General features: G+C 35.8%; 1 protein-coding gene across 2 annotated transcripts; it reads right to left on the bottom strand.

The window, feature by feature from the left end:
- On the bottom strand, positions 1-26,034 carry LOC113492096. Of its 2 annotated transcripts, none has more exons than XM_026869394.1 (12): positions 25,355-26,034; positions 23,361-23,547; positions 16,904-17,016; positions 12,340-12,498; positions 8,021-8,225; positions 7,567-7,762; positions 7,063-7,169; positions 6,748-6,880; positions 2,068-2,673; positions 1,610-1,780; positions 1,070-1,182; positions 1-897 (listed from the first exon to the last, which is right to left on the bottom strand). In XM_026869394.1, the coding sequence occupies exons 1-12, from the start codon at positions 25,513-25,515 to the stop codon at positions 619-621; spliced, it is 2,430 nt and encodes an 809-aa protein (XP_026725195.1). In that variant the 5' UTR covers positions 25,516-26,034; the 3' UTR covers positions 1-618. The 2 variants fall into 2 exon arrangements, with proteins under 2 accessions (XP_026725195.1, XP_026725197.1); XM_026869396.1 differs by having other exon boundaries at positions 12,340-12,495.
- Between the last annotated feature and the right edge of the window lie 186 nt (positions 26,035-26,220).

The following is a 26,220-nucleotide window of genomic DNA, read 5'->3' as shown; positions in this document are numbered from 1 at the left end:
CTTTCTAGGGTTAATACTAGTAGCTACCAAATAAATATATCCTAGTTTTATACTACGCCTTAATCATATTTAAAGATAATTGCAACAGTTCATTGTTTTACCTACTGATTAAGTTTAGTTAGGCTTTGAGTTAATATGAAAAGGTCATATTTTATTAGCGTAGTATTTTACAATAGATACCTAAATCAAATTCAGTATACTAGTGTTAGATCACACCGTTTCCAAATCAACAATTAAAATGATATATCTAGTTATAAAATCAAAACCTTAATTAAAAACTTAAAAGTAAACTAACAAACTACATATAAATACAGTTAAAAAGTATTCAGAACAACTAAGCGTATTGCGGGCATTGTGCGGTATCAGAGATAATGAAAACGTCACTGGTCGAAGCACACGGTCGTCCATAACTTACTTAGTACATCCTTAACAAAGTCAACAGTTTTTGTACTATAAATATTAAGAAATTTATATAGATAAGGCCACTTTACACTACACTGAATAAGCCTAGGAATGATTACTATCCTCATTTGAACACAATTTGTTTGGACGATATTGACTGTCACAGAGTTCCATTCCGTGGCACCTGAGTTGTTTTAGGAATAGTGTGAGTGTGTGCTACGTCTCGCTGTCCTTGATGCTGTCCTCGGTGGCGCGGCGGATGTCGGAGAGCGGGTTGCCGTGCACCCGGAACCTGTACACGCAGGTGTAGGTGGGGTTGCCGTGGTTACTCTCCACCCGCAGCTCCACCGTGTCGTAGGCGACCGGGTAGGCCACGCCTCCGATGTCTGTCGTCTTAGGATACTGAACTGGGAAGTACTGTATGGCGGTGCTGTTTGCATCGTATTGATAGTTACCGAACAGATGCGGGTCGGTGTCCATCTCGCCGTGGAGGCCCTGGAATTTAATATTTTTTAATATATTTTCTGTTCTTTAAAAAAATAAATATACCGCTATAAAAAAAGAAAAGGAGGCCCAGCTTGTGAAAGGGATGGTGCTTGCTATTTGTACTGCTTCTTCTATAACTCTTTATGATCAATAGCATAAAAGTGAGTAAGCATATACGTACGTATACTGAGAAGTTCTTCGGCGCAGACTCGATCTTGCCCTCGACGGCCAGCAGACGTGACATGTGCTCCATTGAGAAGCCCGTCACTTCTATTATCGCGTACGTGCGTATCACTAGAAACAAATCACATGTCAATGATAATTTCTAACGGTTACATTTGACCTGAAAATCTAAAATATAGCGAGCAGAACTGTTTCTATATTGTTTTTATCTTTGCTTTCCTACATTTATTTAAGATTAATGTTTCCCTTCGTACACTAGTCTTGATATTATTTACACAGAGTAAATTGTGTTGTTAGTAGTAGTTGTGTACTTATACGTACGTTCCCCTCTTCCAGATAGCAGAGGAATCAATCAAGAATATGTCTGTCTTGACGCTATTCATTTGTTCTGAGTTTTGCCAAACACCAGTTGTAAAAGCGCGTGTGCTGAATACAAAACCCAGCTCAAACCAGCGGGACTTACAATTTAGGCTTTTGCTAACGCTTACAAAATTGATCTTGGGTTTTTTACAAAGTTAAAATGTTAAGGTGTACTAACCTAGGTACCCCGGGAAGCCCTGGAAAGCCCAGCACTCGGCGGGCATGGCGCCCGGCGTGAGCGCGTATCGCGGGGACGTGTACACCCACCACACGGGCAGGCCCAGGATGCTGTACTGCTTCGTCTTGATCTGGTACAGCTCCGTGCACTTGGTCGAGATCACTTGCCCACCTGTGGGGGATTTAAAAGTTGTTCTTCAGACATAACCAATGATGTATACATTCTTAGTATCTATTACTATGACGCTTTAACAAATGTTTTTTACGGATTCTAAATTTATTTCAATCTGTTTTATATTAAATTTATATTTGACATCCGACTTAGATAAACTACCATCATCTATCGCTGTTATGAACCGTCGAAAAGGTATGCACGAATCAACAAACCATTTTTTTTAATCTACAACAAAAAATACTATCCTCAATCACACATTAGTAGAACAATAAAAGAATACACACCTGCAGATTCCAAAGCGTAATCAACGAGGCCAGTCTTATCAGCGTCGTAGACATTCAGCATGCCGGCGACCACTCGCTTCACCGCCTCTATGTCCATCCCGCTATGTACACTCTGAACCTCCGCATTCTTCATATACTCCCTCACCCTCTCCACTATAACCTCCATCTGTCGTCTCTCGAACACGGACAGGTACTCCTGCACCAGCTGACGTATCCTATCCTCGTCCATATCTGGTTTCCAAGTACTGATAAGTCGCTCGTGAATCTCTTGACTCATGGCCTGCATTTGTTCCTTAGATATGTATTCTTTATCAAAGTACTGTTTTAACTTCGCAGAGAGGGCTTCGGAATTCTCGTTCGTCGTAAACACTTGGATTAAGTTCTGTTGTAAGTGTTTGAGCGAGTATTGTTCGATTTGAGCTTCAAAGTTGTCGAATTTTGAGAGTTTGTTATCAAAGTACTTCAAGCGATTGTCTACGTTGACAGCCCAGCCTTCTAGTGCCGCCATACGTTTTGACAAGTCTGGGTCTTGGACGATCTGCGGAGGCTTGTAGTCATCCACCACGATCTCGTCTCGAGGCAGAATCTGATCAGCATAGTTGTACCCTGCGGATGATAAATCAATATTAGTTTTGTACGCATTTCCTCTGTCCTTCCCACATAAAACACTTGATAATGAATTGAATATAGAGACAGACAGGGAAGGACAGAGTATTATTATAGTTACTTAATATTATAGGTATTGAACTCACCTAAAAGTGTAGCGTCCATCGAGTACGTCCACTTAGGTGATTTGGCCTCTATCCTTCCCCGACTCATAAACGTATATAATAAACACAGGGAAGAATTATGTGGGTATAAATAATAACAAATTTAAAGATTATGTATCATATAATTACATCAATAATCCAATTAGTAGAACACAATTTTTAGAATTATTATTACACCATTCATTGAAACCCAATTAAAAAAATTTGCTTAAATAATACAAATTAAAATAAATCACAATATATGTAAAGCGACAAGCAGGTTGTGACAAATAAATATTTGTGCTTAAGTAACAAAACTAATGACTGATCAAGTGTCTCTGGTGGGAAATGTACAGGTATTTACTATCATAAGCATACCTGTTTAAAATAATATTGCAGGCCATATTTGCATTCAATGCAAATAGGTATAAAATATAAGCAAGAAAGTGCTCATATAAACTATATAAGAAGAAAATAGCAATGTTAAAATATTCAAAAGAAAACAAATTAAACTTTTGACAAAAACAATTAAAAACTAAATTTATCTCTTGAACACCAAATATTTAAATAAATAATTCCTTCATCCACATCGAAATTTGGAGGAAAAACGTTTACCGTAAACATTTCTGAATACTTAAACATACTAATACATTTTAGGCGATAACATTTAAATAAAGAATTATGACTAGGTGTTAGTCTTTTTAATTTTACAAATTTGGAAATTGTGTTAAAATAATTTGTTAATATTTGTACCAAATCAAACCTCAGTCAGTCGACAATATATTAAGCTTAATAACTAAATAAAACTCCAATGTATGGCCACGTCATGTTAATTTAGGTACGTCGATGTCTGCGTGCTACTTAAATCTCTAACATACTGCTGAGACTTGATCTCTCTCTCTCTCTCGCTGGTTTTACGCTGAAGGAGCTAATGTATCAATATGTAGTTGTATATCTATCTAGTTGAAGGTAGTTGTTTTGAATCGTGCTGAGAGCTCAGCAGAGATGCTCCCTTGTGCGATGACGGTGACGGTCAGCGTGCGGTTGACGTGACTCAAAAACCGGCCGGTGAATTGAAAGTTTTACAGTCACAAATCTAACCAGTAGACACTTTTGAACGGGTAAGTATATAACTTTTTAAGAAGAGATCTATCTCAGCAATATTAAAATAAATAATAAACCTATATTTTTAATAAAAATCTGCATTGCGGAATGAAAACAAGTAATATTTTTGCATTTAAAATAATTAATAATTATACATTCTTGCAGAAGAATAAAATCACATGGGAACAAGTTATTTACTTAAATGTAATAAATTAATCACACTTGAAACTCGATACAGGTATCAATATATACTAGTTTGAATGGATACTAAGTAGCAAACTTTCAGGTACTGAAACACATTCTCTGTCTCTATAAATAAAAAGATTTATAAAGAAAGAGAAAAATAGAGAGATAAATTTGTGAATATTAATATTACAATATTCTATTACATCAATACACAATGCAAAATAAGACTTATTGAAAGCACATTGTTGTTAATCATTATTATTATTAAGTAAATCTTAAATCTAATCTATAAATAACTTAGTGCTAAATCTAAATAGATAAACACCTTTTGCGAAACAGTTGTAAACTGTTTTAAAATCACATAGTTAACGTATATTACCTTGAATTTGAAATAACATCGATATGACGTCTGAGATTTGAACTCAGCTCTATATTGAGCACCCTAATACAACGGGAGTTTACGTTACGATTAAGTACACTCTTAGAGTACTATTACTATAAAACATTACGAATTGCGTATTCATAATTATCATATACACACAATATAACATTAACTGTGGTTGTTTTAACGTTAGATAAAAGTCATCATGGCTGCATTATGGTATATTTCTTAAAACGTATAAAGATACGTGATTTTGTTTCAAGGATGTTGAAGGGTCAATCCACAGAGGTGCTTAGAATAAAATTGATTTTATGCGAGGATCGAAGTCGCATCCAGTCTAGTATTAATGGTAAATTTAAATCGTTTTGCTGGCTATACAATAGCCTGTTCTTGCAGTAAACGGTTAAAGTAAAATGAATATGGTTCAAAATCTCCAAATGTTTGAAATGCTTTTAAGAATCTGGGAAAAATGTAGCACCAGGGAGACGTTTATCTAATGTCATAGCAAAGGGAAACTATTGGAAAACTACACTGAAACATTACAGAATTAGCGAGCAACATTACGTTGATCCTCTCAGCAATAATAGACATCAAAGGATGAGAAAGACAATTGATTTTGCATCTGACAGTTAACTATGTGTACTTCTACTAAAATGCATTTAAATCTTAAATGTAAATGTATGAATTAAATATTTTACTGAGCCGTAGTTGTGGCTGGCACAACGTCAGCTCATGACTACGGGTTTTGTTGGATCCTGAGCAGGCGGGAAATATTGATTGATACTCTTATCCGTTAAAATATTATAATGAATCCTTACAGTGAACGGATAACATACAATATTTAGAACAATGATAAACGCAACACCATCGCGGTTATATTCAATTCATGTTCTACGAACAAACTACGGAGTAATGTCCCAAGGGCACCGAATCTCAAACATACGTAAAAGAATTCGAAAGGTGTTGATTCTTTTGCGCAGTGACGCCTTAATCATAGTCTCCACTTGTTGAAATACGACTGGAGCTGCTGCTTGGCGTAGTCGAAGGTATCAGAGGCTCTATCAATGGTGTAATCATAGGTGTAAACAAGTTTCGGTAGTATAGCTCTGAAATCCGGCATTCTTTTGTTAACCTCAGACATGTTTATGTTCGGCAACATGTCTAGACTGGGCACGGTGATCTCTGGGAGTGTTATCTTCGGCAGCTGCTTGACTGAGAACTCGGACAAGTCTAGATGGAAATTGGTAAAGTTTGGCATAGCCAGGCGCTCCCAGTTTTCGTATGTGTAGTGCGCTGTAAGGAATTAATATATTTACCTATTGATATTTCGCTTTATTACATTGAATGACGCGTCTTGTAACAATTCGAGTAAAAATAAATCGAATTAGTTTTTGTAATATACATGGTTGAGTATAAATTGCAGGTAATTCAATAAACTATAAATTTTATACATCGATCTAGATAACAAACATAAAATAATATATGGGAAAGAACTATCTGAAACCGAGTGTTTTCTTTCATGTGATTGTATTCACTAATGCTGTTCATCTTACGTAACATATGCAAATGCAAAAACTACTGTTCCGCATTTTCATTGTCACGTACACTGTTCTACATTTTCAATGTCAAACGGATTTGCTGAAGTCAGTACATTCAATAAGAGACACGTATGTCTCATAACTTTCAATTTTTGACTGACTCTGTTTATTTAACATGACTCGCATGAGTCTAGCTGAATCACAGTTAATTTCAACAATTAATTTAAAGTTTAACAGATATCAATTGTTTTATCATGTGCTTAGTATGAAATGTGATTATATACACAGCGTAAACCTGTAATTTAGACGATAACTCCTATAGGGATTACCGACATATTATTCTAACCGCAACTCAAGCTGTATACGGATATTAGTAAGACTGCTTTTTACACGATGCGCAAAATAACTTAGGTTGGAGTGAGATCAAAGCATACAAGTACAACGTGTGAGACAGGGACAACGATATTTTGTAAGTAAATTCAGCGTGGCTAATTTAAAATGTCCTCAAAGTTGTCTAAAGAAGTACAGAAAGCTGTCCATTTGTCTCCGCATTCCGCTTGACATTTACAATGAATCATTACACACAAGGTCGACTTTTTGTTATGCGTCGTCCTTCAATACGGCTATGTGTGTACGTGTGATTGTGTGTCTGTCAAACTGTTTAAATTGAGTAGCGTTCTTTTTTTTTGTAAAAGAGTAACGTGAAATAAATGTTACTTACATCCGAAGGCGGCGCAGGGCAACATCAGCAGCAGGAACCACGGCCACCAGCGTCGCTTAGCAACGATCTTCTCTTTCTCTTTGTAGCTCTGAGCTATGTACTTCTTCTGTTCACTCGCTGGGTTTGGTGTGAACTGGGAATGTCAAAAATCAATTTAGGATTTCGCTAAGTAATGTTTTTTCTAAGGATCACGAAATAAGAATTATGCATATGTAGAAGTCAGATAATACTGCGGATGAAAGATTTTTGATAATTTTCTTATCTTTTTTTTCTAAGTTATAAATGCATTTAAAAAACGATGTGTTATATACTAACGGTTTCTGTGATCGTCGTAACGGTAGTAGTAACAGTTGTCTGGATAAGCGTGTACAGCCAGACGAATGGAACTGCCGCCATTGCTGCGCTCCTGGTCAGTAGGCTCGCTGTAGGACATAATATTAATATTAGTTAGGACTTACGACTAAGTTTGATATTCTTCAACTTCGTCTATCGCTGTTCAATGTTGGACATAGTGCAGTCCATAATGTGCAATAGCATTTAAACTTATGGGAAAGGTAGGTCAAAATACTGCTGGCATATTGAGTGCTAGCAAGTGATTTCGCAACTTAATTGTTTGAAACGAAGGACCAATCAAAAAGCTTGTTTGATTATATTTGTTGACTAATTGAATTCTTATAAGCTTATGTTCTCTAACCAATCAATTGTCTTACCAAGCAATTAGCTAGACTACTGGTGGAGGTTTTAAGATGAAGTAGGCCTATCCAAATTTAATAGTGTTCTGAAACACCTACTTATACATTAATATCAATTTCGTAGTACCTTTAGCAGGTCTGCGGTCAGTGTAGGGATAGCGGTGGGAGGGCCCCACGATTCTTCGGTAGGTGTTCCTGGTGCTGGTGGTGATGGTGGTAATGATGGTGAGCAGCAGGCGCGTGATCCACCAGTGCTGCTCCACCGGCAGGCTCCCGCCGTTGCCGTGGGTGTACGCTGTTTCATCATCCGAACTGTCTATGGCCTGCGGGTAGAGAAGTATAGTTTCAGGTCGAATGAAAATGAGGGAAAGAAGAAAAAGTGTTATTGACTTGTAGTTTTTGCTGAATAAAATGGTTCAAAACTCCCCGATGCCGTTTTACTCATCAGGCCGGAGTTAAGCAGACACTTCTGCATCTCTGGCAAGGATATGTGACAGCACTCAAATTTACTAAAACATCACCAACTGAGGTGATAAATCATTAACTCTGAAGCTCTTAATATACGTCGAAGTTTGCCTTACCTGATACCGTTGCCGCAGCGAGCTAGACGTCCACGAGGTGGTGGCGGACAGGCGGTCTAACTCGTCCACGCTGGTGTTGGGGCCCTGCACGCGGAACTGGGACAGAGAGCGGCGCGACATGTTCGGCATCGCGACCTGCCCGGGTGCGAGCTCGACGCGGTCCCGGGACAGGGGAGAGTATGTGTAGTCCGTTTTAGGATATTTGCTGTGGATGAGAAAGAAAGGAGTTAGAAATTTATACTAGTCTCGCCTTACTTGACTATAGCTGGGGAATATTAATAGTTACACATAGCTGCAGTTGGAGAATACAATAATCGTAGTTACACAGCCAATTGCCTGCAATTATGAATAATGGTTTTTAAGATGGAGAGTGGATAGTATGGAATAATAATGACTGAGTTATTGTGGAATAGATCGTTTGCAATTAAATTAGCGTAATATGGAACTTGGTAGGATTTTGTAGAGAAGGTAGGTGTAATTCATTAGTAGAAACACAAACTTCTCTAGTTTACATCCTAAAAACTAGATACTATAGATCGTCAAACTTGTGATCACTTCTCAGAACTTGTGAAATGACTTAATTAACATCGAAATGTACCTCAAAGATTCGAAATAATGCACAAAATTCTGTTAAAACATGTAAAGTCACATTACACTTCACTCCATGAACAAGCAAGATGAAATCTGCCAACTTATTCAGTACAAAACGGGGATATCACAAAAGCCCTGATAAGAATCAACAATACACACGGCCGGCACAATAATAGTTAATGTACTGAATAACACCTTCTTGGTAAGAGATGTGTAGACTACAATGTCTATTTACATTATTTAAACATGGTCTGTATTTTGTTTATTTTTGCTTAAGGACGCGTTCTTTATTCCAGTTTTCTTTTAGTGTTATGTTATCAGATCAAGTATATTAACGCTATCCTATATAGAGTCATCAGAAATATGTATCGAAACTAGCGGTCGCCCGCGGCTCCTCTCACTGTACGTTAAGCGTAATCCTGTTTTTTTATCAAGTCGAGTAAATTATCTATCTTCTAATCCCTCCAAGACTTTGTGTATGAAGTTTCAAGATGATCAGTTAAGTATTTTTCGCGTGAAAGCGATCGACACCTTTATAATATTGGTAGGGACACCTTCTTTGTAGGTTCTTTGTTCAATTTAAAATGATTGATTAAACATAAACTTGTATTCTCCATAATTGTTTGTCACATTCCATAATTAAGATGCATAATCGCTCAGCAATATAGAACTAGGAAGTGTTAACCTGTCCTATATCGACCGGTTCTGTTGTCCATAAAACAAATTTAGAACAAGCATTCACAAATAATAAATCAACGAACATCAACACTCGGCATGTAAATAAAACCTTATGGCAGTGTGAACTGCTCAATAACCGTAAAATATAATACAAAATGGACGTAGCAACTTATTAACGATCGAACACAAAATTGATCCGAATACCTGACGATTTCCGTACACCTTAAACCTTCATACATGACCGAGTTATTATTTACACAACAACTGTCACTAAGTCACAATATTCACTTGATTATATTCTACAAGTTTTTTGTATTTAGAATGCACATGTTAGTGTGGAGTACTGCAGGCGCTTGGCATCGCCTGGCATTTGCGTTCGCCTGCCGCGGCGCAAATATAGAACATAATATCTAATTTTATTGTCACCGCCTAGTACTCTAGTGTTCGCGTGTTTAGCCTCAGGACACGTCATGCGGACTAAGGACTGTAGTGATTATGTTTATGTGTAGATAATTAAGCGTAGATCAATCTGTGGTTGCGCAAATCTCAAGGAACTGGTTAAAAATAAGCTATTGTATTCAAAGTGATGAGTAATGTTTTTTTTTTTCTGAGTTGAAAGATGCTTTGATAACCTTGAATTAATTGGAGCTAAGAAGTCATAAGGGTGCGTCACAGTAGACCTTTACTCCGAATAAGTATAAAAGCGAAGTTATAATTATAAAACTACTAAATAATATAATAAATAGTCCGTCAAGAAAGTATTAAAATAAACGAAAAGCGTACCATAACGTCAAAGTTTCTTCCACCGTCTCCACTTCCATATAAGTCACAACTTTAGCCATTTTAGTCACAAATATAATAAAAAGTCAATAAACATGCAAGAAAAAAAAACATTAATTCTTCCAGCCAGCTGGTCTAACAAGCATGGTTTTGACAGTTGACTGTTTAAACGTTTGAATCTAATTAACGTACCCGCATCAAGAGAAAAAAATGAATGACGTAAATTGTGTTCCAGATACCAGCGTTTATGTCGTGTAGCATTCATATGGACATAACGCGTATTTTAATAGAGGTCAAAGACAAAATGACATGTGTCAAAATAAATTTGGCGGCAACTTAGAACTTAAGTTTGAAAGAGATGTGTAGAAATTAAAAGTATTATGAAATGGCTTGTTAAGGACGTGTGTTTATTAATCCCTATACGGGAAAAGGCCTGCATGCCCGTATATGGGCTGGTATTATTATTATTACCTGTTTCTCTTTTCATTCACGGGGTTCTATTTTTTTAACTCCATGAGAAAAGGCTCGGTGCTTTTTAAAGGTACACTGCTTCAACATGCAGATACCTTGTTGAGAATTTTATAATTAGATAATTAAATATTATAATGTATATGATGAAAGGTCATTGGCAAACTTATTCTATATGAATACGTTAACTTATTAGTAAGTTTTGATATATTTAATGTCCTTACCGCGAAGACGGAACGAACTGATGTAAAATTAAAAATCGAATTAGAATGAAAATAAATACTTTTTTAATCTCTTCGGCACACGTCATGTTTATTAGTGTTCTGAGTAGTCCGACCAATGACTAATCTTGAGTTCTAAGTACCGAGTATTTATCGATGCAATTTTTAAAATAAAACAAATCTAGTGCGTACAAAGTTTCGCTTACGAATAGTATAAAATTAGGATGTGTAAAATAAACAAAGTAAAAAACGGTGTGTTTATTTTAGTTTCTAGGGGCTGTGCTTGATAGATAGAATACTATTTATTTATCTATTTATATATTAGCCAGAAAAAAAAACAGAAGCCGATAGCAGAAGCGCAAATATTTTTCTTGACATAACTGTGAAAATATATTTTGTCTTAGTACCTGCTAATGTAATTTTAATGGAGAAATTTCGGAACTTATTACACTTATTTTGAGAGTTAGGTAATACCTCTGCAGCATTGTCTGATATCCTTCTAGAGCAACAGATCGCATAAGACTTTTTATCCGGGTAAATAAAAAAGATACGTAGCGCAACATACATATATTAAATTAAAAGCTACTTTAATTTCATGGCAGTAAGGTTTATTTCCCTAAGCATTATTATCCTTAACTCGACGTTACTTAAATAGCTTTCATGCTCAATGCAAAGCTTTTTGCTCTACTTCATGACGTATGTAATTATATTTTTTATGTACACGCTATTTAAGTGCGTTGCTGTGTTGCTTGGCTATAAATAGTTTAAAGTCGAATAGTTTTGATAACAATCGTAAGCAGGTAATGAAATTTCATTTTGAATTTTAATTAGAGGCTGATTAAGATATCAATGCATATTTATCGCATGTTATTTTCTTTAATCTACACGTAATTATGATAATTTCTGATCAAGCATTAACTATTTAACTTTCATCAGAAACTAATTAACCTACAATGATACCATAGACTTCGGTCGTCCTTTATTTAAAGTATTTTTGTTAAAACTTGGTAAGATTCTTCCTTAGATGATTGTTTTGTCTGTCTATAGCCGCGTTGTAGAACACAGGTTACATAAGATTCAGTAGGTAATATATGTTTGCATTAACTCAGCTATTTCTAGTCATGTGCATAATAATAGTCACGTGAAAATTTTATGCAGCTGTCTTAGTCATGAAGGACAAAACTAATATAATACAAGAGTTTCAGTTAATTATTTTTTTCCATTTCACAGTTATGTATTTTCAAAATCGGAAAAGTATTTTGCTAAGGGTTTCGTAAACAAGTATTTTCGTTGTCATCCATCGTCTTGATCTTGTTATATAAATTAAAACATTCAGTAGCTCAACTGAGAAGTCCTGCGAGAACTTTAGCACGCATGATAAATGTCCCTTAATTTTCGTGTTTACTTAAGCATGTAATATATTATGGACTTCGCTTATATTTCCTGGGAAATATCTTTCAGGCTAAAGAAAGGTCATTTTGATGTTACTCTTGTGATGGGTATTAATTGATTTGTACCCTACATTTGCTGGGGAAATCAATACAATTTCTACCTCTTTTCTCGCGTTCACTTGATACTTACTTCCAATACTCCCTCGCCATCTTATAGAGTCTCGAAGGCAGATGTTCGCTGTCCGGGTTGATCTCAAGCAGCAGACTGGTGTCCGCGAGCGCCTGCTCAGCGAAGGAGCTGTCGGTGGAGCACGCGCTGTACGTCGGGCTGCCGATGCGGGATGAGCTGCTGAAAGTATACGGTGGTATTATTGAAGGTAGCCTATGAGTTCATTGTGGACCGGTATTGGTTAGAGCGTTGTGAAGGTAGCCTATGAGTTCATTGTGAAACGGTATTGGTTACGGGGCTGTGCCTCGTGTTGAGTATTTGAATTGAGAATAAGATGGTATGGATGTTTTTTTAAGAACAAAAATAGCAAGGGTTGTTATTTTTGTAAAGAAAATGTCACCCTGTATCCGAATGGTTTTGCTCTACTAAAATAAAGTCAGCATGTATGGTAATATATAAAATTAATTAATTTATGTTTAAGTATTGCACTTTGTGTTCTCGGGTTAGAGAATATTCGTAAATAAATAATAAATTTCGGTGGACTACTGCTAAGAAAACTAAATGTTAGTTCGACTTCCGTATAAGAAATTTATGACAGCCGTGCCCGAAAAACATGTCAATTTTCTTAATTATACATATAATAAATAAATAAAAAGTTACATCATAATTAACGACATATAACATTCAATAAATAAATACATAAATTACGACATGTGTTGTCTACCAGTCTCATGCTAGGCTCAATTTTTCGGCGTGGCTTAGAAAAATGTTGGATCAACGCCAACTGTACCAACTGTTACGTTCGAGATTATATTGTTGATATAATACAACCATTGATTACTATCGTTAGTTAATTATTTCTTAATATTTAAACAAAGCGAGGACTTCTTGTTTTTGTTGGATTTTATGAGCCTTTCGATTTAGTATATTTAAAAAAGGTTTATCTAAACCAGTCAAGCTCTTACCGATTCAGATAAAAAAATGATAAACCCATTGTATTGGACTTCTATCGCGTGGAGCTTTTATTTATTAAAGATTTTTTTTTTAAACAGCCCATACTAAGGCGATTTGACTGCTTTACAGGACTATGTTTTTTTTAGTGTCAAACAGACATTGACCATGAAAATAAAATGTTGCACCCGAGAAAATGATTTTCTTATTTCATTTTTTTTATTTGTTGCCAACAACATTCATGTTTTCAATTTTAATCGCACCTCTACTGTTCAAATGTTGCACTTGACACATTTATGATTCAGATTTACCGACACCTACGTGGTACTGGGGTAAATGTAATGCCTATTTGTGTTTGCTTACCTCAAAGCGTAATGAAATTCCGACAGCGCCGATAAGCGTTAAGGTTAAGTGCTAAATGTATGCAAATGTCAAACAGTTGTACCTAGTTCTTGGTATCATGTACTACATGGTATAACTGTCCTGTTAGTCCAGTGGTTAGTGATCCTGACTGTTATATAGAGATCGTGACGCACAATCATTTGTGATGTGTCTGGGTTTAGTTTATCTTTATATCTCTTTTAGTGTATGTATTTAGAATTAAGTAGGTATATCAAATATGCAGTACTCATAATACAAGCTTTGCTTAGGTTAAGACTAGATGGCATTGAGTAAAAGTTGTATATTTTACTACACTTACAAACTTGTAGTATTTAGTTTTTTCTCGATAATTTCTTCTTTAATAAATGATTATTTATTATCATTATAATCAAAACATTTCTCCGTATTGCCCCTATTTTTAAACCTGATACTTATATGTATATGACAACATTTAAACGGAAGAGGCAAACGTAGTATAGCTGTATTGTGTTAAACAAAAGTGCTTGAACTTGGCACTACACTCGAGCTGACAAATTGCATTGTAAATATTTGTATAGCCTACAAGCAGGTGTTAGCTCCGAGCACAGGTGTGAGTAACAACGTATAAGGAACGTGCGGACGGGTATCTTACTTGTTACTGGGGCAGTATAGAATGTGTAGTCTACTGGCTATCACCAATTATTGATTTTTTAATGATATTCATTTTTTAAGATTTGATTAACAGGTTCTTTACGATTCAGATGTTTAAGTCAAATTGTGTTAATCAAAGGTGTCAGGTACTTCCATACCAAATTTCATCGGTTGAAGAGGTAACTAACACACACTCACTATAGAAAACATCCTCACACACTTTCGCATTTATGATATTAGTGTGATCAGTAACAATTTTACTTCGGCCCATGTTAAAGACTTCATCATATGCTACATGACTTCTGCGAGACTGTGGCGATCCCTTATTGTCTACGCACCATCACCTAATATTTTAAAGAACATTTGTTATATGCATACGAATGCATGCATAACTGCTAAAACGCTTTCTCTTTACAATAACAGGAAATTATAACCATTACGAGCTTATTGTAACCCCAAAATGAACCACAGGGGGTACTATAAGTGCCATGTGGTGGCTTGTTTATAGAGGTTCGTTTGTTTAGAGATAAGAGTGCACGCGACTGTCGGAAGCGGGGAAACCAAACAAGTTGGGAAATATCTACATAACCGGCCAAGTTGGTAGGTGTTGAAATTAACAAGAATTTTGAATTATATATGCAGCATTGTAAAGTAGTGTGTTATCTTGTGAGCAAGTTTTTAAGTAAATTGATAAGAAATAGTCTTGAGCAGTACTCCGACTTTTTATTCACTTATATTAGACGTTATTATCATTCTCCTTGTCCTCTTTGTAATGATTCAAACACCTATTTTTACGGTGCGGAAAAACGGTTTATGGAACTGGATTGTCGAATATAAATTTATTTATAAATCATCGTCATGACGATGTTACTATCTTATAAGCCAATAAATTATTCGTCATACGTAAAAACCTTTCTCTATCGCTCGCCAGAACAAATACTATTTTTGGTGATGCTATTATACCCATATATTTTACGTGTGCTAACCACCCGTCCACTGCACTTTACCCCAAAAGGTTTGTTGACGTCAGTTAAACATGCAAGCCATGCAAAACACTGGATTTAGCTGAATCAGGTAAGTCTGGAATCCGACCCAAAACAAAACTGGCACAAGGCTAATTAGAAGGCGTATCAAAACAGTAATAATAATGGTGACAAAATATGATATGCAAGTTCATTAATTTCGGAGTTTAGTACATAATTTTCAAAATCCTACTTCATTATTTAACATACGTACAAGTACGATAAGAGTTGTAAACGCAAACGATATCAGTTTTGTTATCAATGTCAGCTTATTTTTCAGTGAACAGTATTTGTATGTAAATGCACTGAAAGTGAGTGAGTAACCTTGACAGAATTATGTCAAATATGTACTTGAAACGCTGAAAGATGAGCCTAGTGACATTGTAAAGAATTTAAGGCGATAATAATCTCAGAGTTACTATATTTGCATTTAACAAATCGCTGGTTGTTACTCTTCAATAAATTCTTTTGAATCTTACTTCTTAGTATTGTTAAATGCAATAATACAATGAAAAACCTCAGGCAGGACATAAACTGCAAATTCAACCAAGCTACCGAGGGCGGGATGTTACCTAGCTTTATATTGAAGAAAATTTTAAGAGTAGAGGGCGGTCTTTGCCCTGTCTGACATCAATAGGCCAAGTAATAAACGGCATTTTAATTTTTATAATCCCATATAAAGTCCGTTTTAAGACAGACACAAAATAATTCGATATTGCCTGCAAACCATTGCCAGTAAATTATCTAATAACCTTATCTCTTAATTAGGCATATGGCTACTTGTTAATCAGTGCATTATATCATTTTAATCCTACAATATTTTAAGAGCCTAACTTTGGTATTCATTATATTCAATGTTTTCGACCAATCTCAACTCATTCAAATGTGCAAACGCATGTTTCATTCATTTAAGAAGTTAGCACCGTAGTACGCATTGAGTGCACAAACCCTTTTGTTCTCTGCATCAATGGAGACAAGTAGGCCCTTGTAAAGAGTCCCCTTCAAGCAGGTTGACTTACATTTACAAATGCCTGTCGTACGTTCATTCAAGTTCACAACCAAAACAAATGTTATTGCATAATTTCAAGTACTGAGTTTAAGAATTCTGCTCTCATGGGAATATGAAGAAAGCAACAACTTTTGGCCGCATTTTTTACCTTATTATTTAATTCTGACTCATGAACGCTGAAATGTCGAAGAGCAGGTGCTATTCGGTAATTGAGAAACCTATTATTGGATCGAAACAGGCTAGGAAGATGAATTTCTATGAATGTCTGGGAGCTATAAAGAGCGCTTAATTCAGAAGTTCTATTGTGATCTATCTAGCTTCCCAAGAGATAGCCCTCTAAGCTTAAAAATTTTGTACAGGTTTTGTCCAGAAGCCATGATACATTTTTACCCAAAAATAACGTCTCAGAATTTAACTTGGCAAGAAGGTTGATTTGAAAGAGTATCATAGCACAGCATCTCAGCACAACAATACTTGAGTGCGTATACATTTAGTTCTGCCTTAATATACACTAATATGTTCACGATTAGGTCAATGCATTGAGATTGTATTTCGTAATCTATTGTTGCGTGCTCACACAAGTTACACTTACCGGTCGTGAGTCACATTCCGTGACGTGTAAATAGGGCTTAGTGTGACGTCAGACAGCGATGTGTAGCGCTGCGAGCTCGTCGACACGCGTTCATATTGACTGTTGATCTCGTTCTGTTGACAAAATAAACATGGTTAGAAACTGGACTAATACATATTAATTGAATTAAACGTTGGTTGACAGTCACCGTGATCTGCCAAAGAAGCGGTGGTGGGACGATTTGATAGGATAACTGGTTTGAGGTAGCACAAGAGAATCGCGGAAGGATTTGAGGAAGGCATTTGCCCAGATGAGGGACACAGTGTGGTAGTAAAAAAAGAGAATTTTTGGATCTAGTTTTATAAACTGTGTTTGTGTTATAATTTTGAGAAACTATCACGAGTCTCCTGGTTAGAAAAAAAATACCTGATTAATTGTATGGCAAGGCTTGGAACCTTCCTAAATAATATGAAATATGAAGTGCAAGACGAGACCATAAAACAGCACTACAAAAACACAATCGCAATGTATTTTCGCATCGGTTTGTTAACCTGCCTGTTCTTTCGAAAAATGAATGTTTCTTGACTTATTTGAAGATAAAGTCCTCAAAGTACCTAATGTATTGTTGTTACTTATCAACTTGTATCGTCAACAGACAAAACACGACAAATTCAACATCCGTTTTCTATACGAGAGTGTTAACAGTAATTTCTCGCGACATTTCCTTTTATGAGCTCTCGTCCTGCGCGTCTGGTTCCTGTTTCAATTAAGCAGCGGGAAATGCACCTGTCTTGTGTACGGATGAAGAATTTAGTGAGGGGCTTGAAATGTGTATTAAGTTTAAGTATTTACGTTGCTTTAGCTGTATATCAAGTATGAGGAATTACTATGCATTGCCAGGCTTCGGCCAAATTCGGACGACGTTACTCAACGGTTAGGAAGGAACGGTTATTTAGGATGAGTCTGATTTTATCCGCTTCCTCCCTAGAGGTGGGCCATGACTATAACTCTGCCTAGCCAAAAACTTATAACCCTAAAGTGAGCCAATGTGGTTATTAATTTTATTGCCTTTTTATATGAGAACGTAAAAGCCTAAAAATATATATTAAAAAATTGCAGTTATAGAAAAGATATATTATATTATTAAAAACTTGCTAGCGGATTTATCTTTAAACGTACAATTCAAATAACAATCAACGTAACTTTGCATTTCCAAGAATAATTTTAGTGTCTTAACAGCAAATTTACTGTTGATGTGTTTGATTGCTATAACCTAAATCCATATAAGAGTAATACACAATAGCAACAAACTGTAAAACATTAGTCACTTACTGACACGAAACTGGTAATTTAATTTAGAACTTCCTACGTGTAGTCTAAAAAACGCGAGGTTATAAGGCTTCCTAAAAAAAATGTAATAAACACGTGCATAGTAACATAGGGTCAGGGACCCCTCTTACACAGGTCAATGCTGGATCCCCATGGTTTACCATATACAAAACAATCACATTTCTTCGAATAAAATTGAAAATTATTAATAACTTTTAAATTCACTATCTAATTAACGTTCGCAGAGGTCATATTTGAAAAAGTTTCAATTAGCAAGCAAGTTCCTAAGGAACCAGGCCTACAAGACGCTCAGTCATAACAAATAACTTTTTACGCGTTAACGATGACAGAATCTATCACGTACATCACAAAAACTGCCCAACAGCCATCATGACATCACTGGTCATGTTAAAGCAAAAAGTTTACAAGTTAAAGAACTTTCGTGGTTCTCCAAGCGTAGCGGCTTGGTGCAGCCACTTCACAACATGAATCATCAGGGCTTTGACATTGATCGCGGGGCTATTAAATTGGCGGACTTATCATATAAACACGATCTAACATACCAACTAGAGCTAATGAAACTAAAAATAAACATAGAGGGGAAATAACATTGATAGTATCAGGAAAATTCGCATTTAATATAAGGAAAGGTAGCGTTGCTGGTTGCTAACACCATTTAATAACTTATCCTCAAATATAAAGGTATCTTATTTGACGCCATCTCCCCAACAACACAAGTAAATGTAAAAACAAAACGCAGTTCTAGAAGCCCCAAAAAATTCCAAGCGGTTTGAGAACCATATAAGCATGCGCGGAAGTAACAACAATTAGCGGAGGAGAGAACAGAATAACTAATGTAACAATTGCTACGTAAAACATTTGATAATACCATGAACGTTTCCAACAGGTCGAAGAGGAAAACTGTCTTGCTGTGTGCCTTAGACAAACGTCTCAATGTATGGAAGCAACAGTTTGAAAGTCCACAGCTTGATAGAGCACTCAATATTCGCAGCAGGTAAATAGTGTTATGACTAAGAACAAGAGTCGAATGTTTGGAGTCGATCAATATCAGCTACCACACAGACGCTGCACATGCGCGGGTAACTGCATCACAATATTACCATAATATATAGAACCTAAAGCATTCGTACGTGATTTTAAACATCGAGACGTAACGTAAGATAATTTATTCATGCACTACATCACTCGTACAAGCTAATCAGTAACCGACCTTGAACGTCCGAGAAAACATCTTCAACGCACACAGAACTCGGACTATCTACATTTCGATTGATACACTTCTATTGCGTAATTTAACTCACCGAGTCACCATAGCAACTTCATACCAGCGCGCCTCCCTCCACCTAATCCTTGAATATATTTAAATCAAGCACCAGATCCGTAACTAGGTCACTAATCGTAGAATCAGATCCGAAATAAGTAATTATCTATCTTCACTATGAAACAAATGCACTGTAGTCTCTTCACTAAGCGACTGGAAGGCGCCAGATGGCTTCAAATAATAATCCCCATACGCAAAGTATGGGCAATACAAAAATAAACCACGCGGGGGAAGTTTGATTTCAGTTATATTTGGAAGGATAATAACTATGTTTTCCTGTTTCTAGTGCTTAACGGTAGCGAGGACCGGCGGCCAAGGAGCGCATTGCGTTACTAAGCTCAGTCAATAACAAAATGTTGTGTCGCAAAATGTGGGTGTTTATCTAACGGTCATATTCATTATGTATTTCAAGTCCAAAGCCGCTAACTTGAAATGTGATTGAACGCTGCTTGGGTGGCCGAGCAGGGCTTATGTACGAAGAAAATATTTTAGATTCAATAGCTCTGTACACCAGCGTTATCACATTGTTCTAGACTTCCATGCGACTGCATTTTAATGTGTATCAATTCAGGTTGTGACGACCGTCAACTGTGACAATAGAATAAATTAACATTATTCTAAGAGTACAGCGGAAACTATTTTAAATGTGTGGAACATAAGCAAGGAAAACGTCTATTACAACATGTGGGCGTCTTTTAAGCTCAATTGCTTGATTGTTATTTATGTTCCTAATATAATTGCTTTTCAATTAAGATAGACGGGCAAGTTCAGCTAATCTTGATGCGGGGTCAACGAACTAAGTAGATGGAATGAGGCTTATCTTGAAAGTAAATAAGAGAACTGCTTTAAAAATTAACTATATTTAATTATAGTCCCCATATATTGCTTTAAGAAGGTTAATGCTCTTAAAGCATAAGAAATATTTGCTTGCTGTTCATTTAACATCATCGCACGGATAAAACGGCTTGAAAAACACATTGGCGGGAATTGCGCGAAATGCTTGAAACACGGACATGGCGAAAGACTACAACCAAATGCTACTTGTGCTCCCATAAATACCACGAGACCTTGGAATAATAATTACCGATGTTTACTTAGGGCGTGACGTGGACGCTCTACTTTTCATTCAAACTGCAATTTGGGCAGATAACATTTAGTTTCGACGCAGGATGAAAATGTCAAGAGTAAACATAATGTCAGTACTTTTCTTTACTTCAAATTACTGAGTGGTTTTGTAACTGAATTTTTTTTCGTGACTTTTTTTATTCTAAATTAAAATAAATTCTAGTCTGAATGGTTTGGAGGAAGCTTGGGACAACTCTCGTAACCTCCCATTGAAAATTAGTGTTTTGACATATAGAATATATGTATCTGTGATATACAAAATGACAAAGTGACTCTTTGGAAAAATGTCTCAATAAACAAATCACGCACAGCGTTACATCGTATTTATTCTACGGCCTACGAATTGACCATTGCGGTTGTAGCCTCCTCCAGTTAAAATTCTTATGACAACACTTGTTTGTTTTCTACTACTTGAAGATCAGACTCATTTTTTTAATATACCTACTGTCTAGTGTACTACTGTCTAGTACACCTAGTGTCTAGTGATCGTAGTTGGGACCTTCCGTAAAACTGACAAAGCTTACAAAATATCCGTTTGATGTTAACCTAATTTCATAGGGACTCAGCTTAACAGATCATTTGATAAATGGTGCAACTCGGTACTATTACCTACGCATATATCTAAGAAAAATATTTGAAAACCATCGAAACACGAAATTAGCACAAGGTTATGGAAATGAGGTATTTTGGTTCTATTAGCGAGCGTACGCTAGACCTTGCTTTTATGGTCGGATTATTATCTTGCTGCATGCTTGGTACTTTAAGTATTCAGGGTTTTTCTATATCCCAGAATAACATTTTTTTAGTTTTCAGGCTAGATATAGAGTAGGAATTTATCGGCAGCATCGTAGCTCCAAAATCGGCTATTTAGACTCAGTTTGACAGTGGATTTTATCAAGAACATCCTCAAATTTATATCTTCAAGTTGATATCCTTCAATGAAGGCCCATATACGGAAACACATGGCAAACAATCCTTACTTCGTATGCAAAACGATCTGATTGCAATAAAGTGCAGATGGCCAGACGTATTAATTAAACTAAACACACATTGTACTCTGAATTATTAGCATCGATGAGTGCGGAACATTCGCGATCAAGAGCCTTAGTAGCCGAGAGTGTAACCGCATTGTAGGGAATCTAGGGCGACTACAATACCATGAATGCGGAATACTTTTTAGGGTTTCGTTCTCAAGAGAAAAAAACGTCCTTCTAGCTCCGTTTAGCAGTTGGATATTTGACAGATGATAAATACATCATCTGTCTGTTGCCGCTATAACGACAAATATTAAAAATAAAGAGTGTGGTTTTGCTATTGTTACTATTGAACTATAATATTTTTTTTTAAATAACTATTATTAGTATTTGTCTTACATTTTTTTGTCGTTTTTTACTTATAAAAATCGACTAGTATTCCTGCCAGCAATATGCATCGTATATAAAACGACATTGATAAAATTGCCAAAGGCAAAAAAGCGCTTAGTTTTTTTTTCACATTCCATATTAACATAATTCGTTTAAATATTTCCGCTAGTATTGAAGAGCTAGAATAGGAAACACATTGAGTTATCGCTTAACGGTTACAGAACATCAAGTTACGTAATCAAATCAAGTTCCAATCCATTATGAACCATAATAACTATCTCGATTGGAATCTGTCCTCTTAACCGACATAGGCGTTTACGAGACAGATGATAAAATGTATACACAAAAGCGAGTCGAAACTGCCCATCACAGGCACATTAAAATGCACTCTAAACACGAGTTAATGTTTATATTTATGATCGTTATTGACAATGAAATCACCTGAAACTTTTTAGTTTTTATAATAAACGTTCTTTATTTCCACTTTAATGAAAAAGTAAAGAAGCAACGGCGTCAGTATTCCGAGTCTAAGGTTTTATGAAACTAAGTTCTACTTTAATTTAGCGGACTCAGTCCCTTTGCTGGGCAAATGCCTCCAACAAATACTTTCACGATTATCTGCCATAGGGAACATAAAACCAGCTCAAAGTTTATTTAGACTGACTATTCGATGGCGGACTTGTAGTGATCCATTACGAAATCGCATGAAAAATGCTATTGAATGTGACTCAAAGTCAAGGTTTTACATTTACTATCGTATTGTCCAGTTATAAATCGGTTCAGCCAATATATTCGGTCAGTCTGGCTGTTGTTACGGTATCTCGATCGTGTTAGAGCACTAACGGGCGAGACATGAGCTAGCAGACAGCGCCCTGTGCTTGTTCTCAACACGACAATTTGTTACAGGAACATTGATTTGCAAATAGACTTATTGAAAATTCAGATTTACTTTGTTTCGTTTTCCATTTTATTTATAGAACAGGTGGACTTAAATGTTTTAGCACAATAAGTTTTTATACATTTGAATGAAGTAATATATATTCAGGGTTCCAACTTGTATCTATTTGTTATCCACATCAATTCACGTCAATCGTTTTTGTAACATATCCTTTACTTTTTCTAAATGATACCTAATTATCGGGATTCGACCGATACGGGTATCGACTCGCGACCGCCCAAGCCCACAAGGACTCCAGTTGGGTCCGAAACTATTCGGGTAATCGCGAAAAATACGCGTAAGCACACAGTTAAATCATTTATTAACATGCTTTACATCACTATTAATAAAAAACTCTTTAGTAGAATCAGAATCCATTACCTGGAATATCTCCTTCCTATGCCCCTTCAGACGGTCCAGGTTTTCGTCTGACGAGTAGTCGGAGGTCTTGACCAGGTTTTCTGCGGCATTCCTCGTGGACTGTCGCGTGCGGTGCGCAGGGGTCGACGGCTCATCGTCTTCCGCTATAGTCTCTGTAGTCACCTTGCTTGAAGTTTGGTTTAGTTGCCTGTTGGAGATAGTACTGATATAGAATATTGTGATTGATTGTATGACGTTCAAGTAATTTATATTGCTTAGCTTTTTTAGCTGAGGCGAAATACGTGTAAAACCCTTGTTATGTACGTGACTTGGCGACGCAGTTCGAAAAAGTATTATCTCGCGATGAAGGAACCTTTACCGAGCCATATGACATGTTTTTAAATTTATTAAGAATTCATAGGTGTAATATAATTAAATTTGAAATATTAAGGTTGTTTAGTAAGTGATCAATTGCCAGAGTAATGATTTTATATTAATCTACAACAGATAATTTTCTATTGTATGTAAATTGTAAACAATCCTAATGACTCTACAATTTAATTAACATTGATATCAGCAAAGCTAATAATTGAAACATTATAGTATTTGTTTACACTTAAATAAATAAACAAAGCAATAAAATTAGTACCCTTTTGCTAATATGCCAGAGTCGCTAAACTTTAGGTTACAGATACACAAACATTTAATCAACCTTGATTCATGTTGGCTTCTGTACTATGCAACAAATATTTGGCATATTGCCTATCATGTAATGTCAACTAAACACTATTCCTCAGTGTTAATTTATATAAAAACATTGGAGTTAAATGTTTGATCAAATGTTTGTAATGGAATGTGAGAACTTGTTGCATATGTTATCACAGGGTGAGGTCTGTTATCTAGTGACTCATTTCCTTCAGGCAAGGTAAAGTAATTTCTTTACATATCAGAGGAAAGCGGGACAATTAATGATGCAAATTTATTTAAAGTTCATTTTATTTCACTATCTTATTGTTTCTTTACATTTTTGGCTGTAAAATAATTTACAAAACATCCAGTATTAAAAAAACCAGAAAAAAATCTTTAAGTTTAAACTGAATTACCTCCTTGTAACATTCAAATCCAAGCTAAGTTGTTTCTAATAGAAGCTATGTATAACAAATAATGATACATATAGCTGCAAATAAATTCAATGAATAGTCATAGAGCCATATATAGCAATTTACTCAACATGCTATACAATACTATGACCAAAGTTCCAAGAATCTATGTTGTCCATTCTGTGACAAGGTTACATTTGAAGGCTTTGTGATGTCAGTTAAATGCATGTGACATCATAGTAAACAAAATCTGTCCTCCATAGGTACTCTGCCCTTAAACCTTGGAAAGTATTTGACTAATAAATTTTTGTAGGTGTAAATTTTTTTGATATCTTAAGGTTTACAAGTGTCCTGCAATGTAAGGTCAAACTTGCATGATAATTCTGAGTTGTAAACTTTATTGTAGTTGAATTAAAACTCTTTTGTATTTATACTTTTTTTGTAGTATCAGTAGTATGGAAGAAAACATTATGTATAACTTTATGAATGAAACACATGTTGTTGAGGACATTATAAATTGTTGTGATATGAGTAAATAATTTATCCTGAACTCTGATAAGACAATATCTAATAATAATAAGCTTTTTATAATACACTTAGATAAGAAACTTCACTTTGAAGTGCTAATAACTGACAGTTTTAGTTTAGCACATGTTAAATAGGTATTGATTCAAAGAATTTGGCAATGAACTATGCACTTTGTTGGTGATAATATTTAAATGAAGACATATTAGTACTTTTTGCTACATTTGGTTGCAAGCATAGCTGTCTGGACTTTATCTTTGACAGTTATAATCAAGGAAATGGATTTCGCTAGATAACGAATTTTAATCAAATAAATTCTGAAGGACGACTATTATTGAGCATATTTTAGGAATTTCAGTATTGGTATTGTAAGTATAAAGGCTGACTTACTTGACTGGAGTACTTCTCTTCACTGGAGTCTTGCGTCCAGACTTGTGCGTGTGCTGGTGATCCTCGCCCTCCACGCAGTTCTCACGGTCGCAGCTCGACCGCAGGAAGGGTGTCTTCGAACGAGACCTTGACCTCAATCCGCTAACCGTCGGGTTCTCCATGTTTTGTCAGAGATACTGACTTGATGTTACTACTTCTTTTACACCATCATTACACCTCGGTCTCACCAAACGATATGACGAAAGACTTCGCGAGGTATCGTCAAAAATTAATTAAGTTCACCAAATTTCAATATACACCGATATTGCACAAGGAAATCTATTTCTGTGGCTTCATGCGATGCCGCCAAAAGTAACGTAACGAACGTCTCGTTGACTTTCAGATACACTACACATGGATGCTCTGAATATAAACGTCGTAAGATTTTTTAATGTTTGATATGTTACAATTTATAAATATGTAAAGGCCGTACATAAATTGTACACAAACGTGAGCGTGGAAATGGTTTTCGTGAATTTCGTAACTGCTCACTCGCTAAACATAAACTGATGACGTCATCAATCAAAAAGACGTTACTCGTTAGCAAATGGTGGGGGTTACACCATTACGAATGTCGTTTTTTACATCACAAGCTGAAAATATTATTTAAATTTTAAAATAAAGCCTAATATTACCTACATTAACTGTGCGTTGCAATCTTTCTTTAGTATAATAAAAATAAAGAACTTCATTGATTACTCAAAAGTGGTTAAGATATGGTATTCACCAAAAAAAGTACTGGAACGCGAAATGGTGTTGCTATTTTTCTTCACGCCTCACGGTCACCCGTCACTTTCTGCAATGGAGAAAATTATTATAGCTGTTTT

This window comes from Trichoplusia ni, chromosome 3, assembly GCF_003590095.1.
Source record: "Trichoplusia ni isolate ovarian cell line Hi5 chromosome 3, tn1, whole genome shotgun sequence".
Taxonomy (NCBI): Eukaryota; Metazoa; Arthropoda; class Insecta; order Lepidoptera; family Noctuidae; genus Trichoplusia; species Trichoplusia ni.
This window is presented reverse-complemented; position numbering and strand designations above follow the sequence as displayed.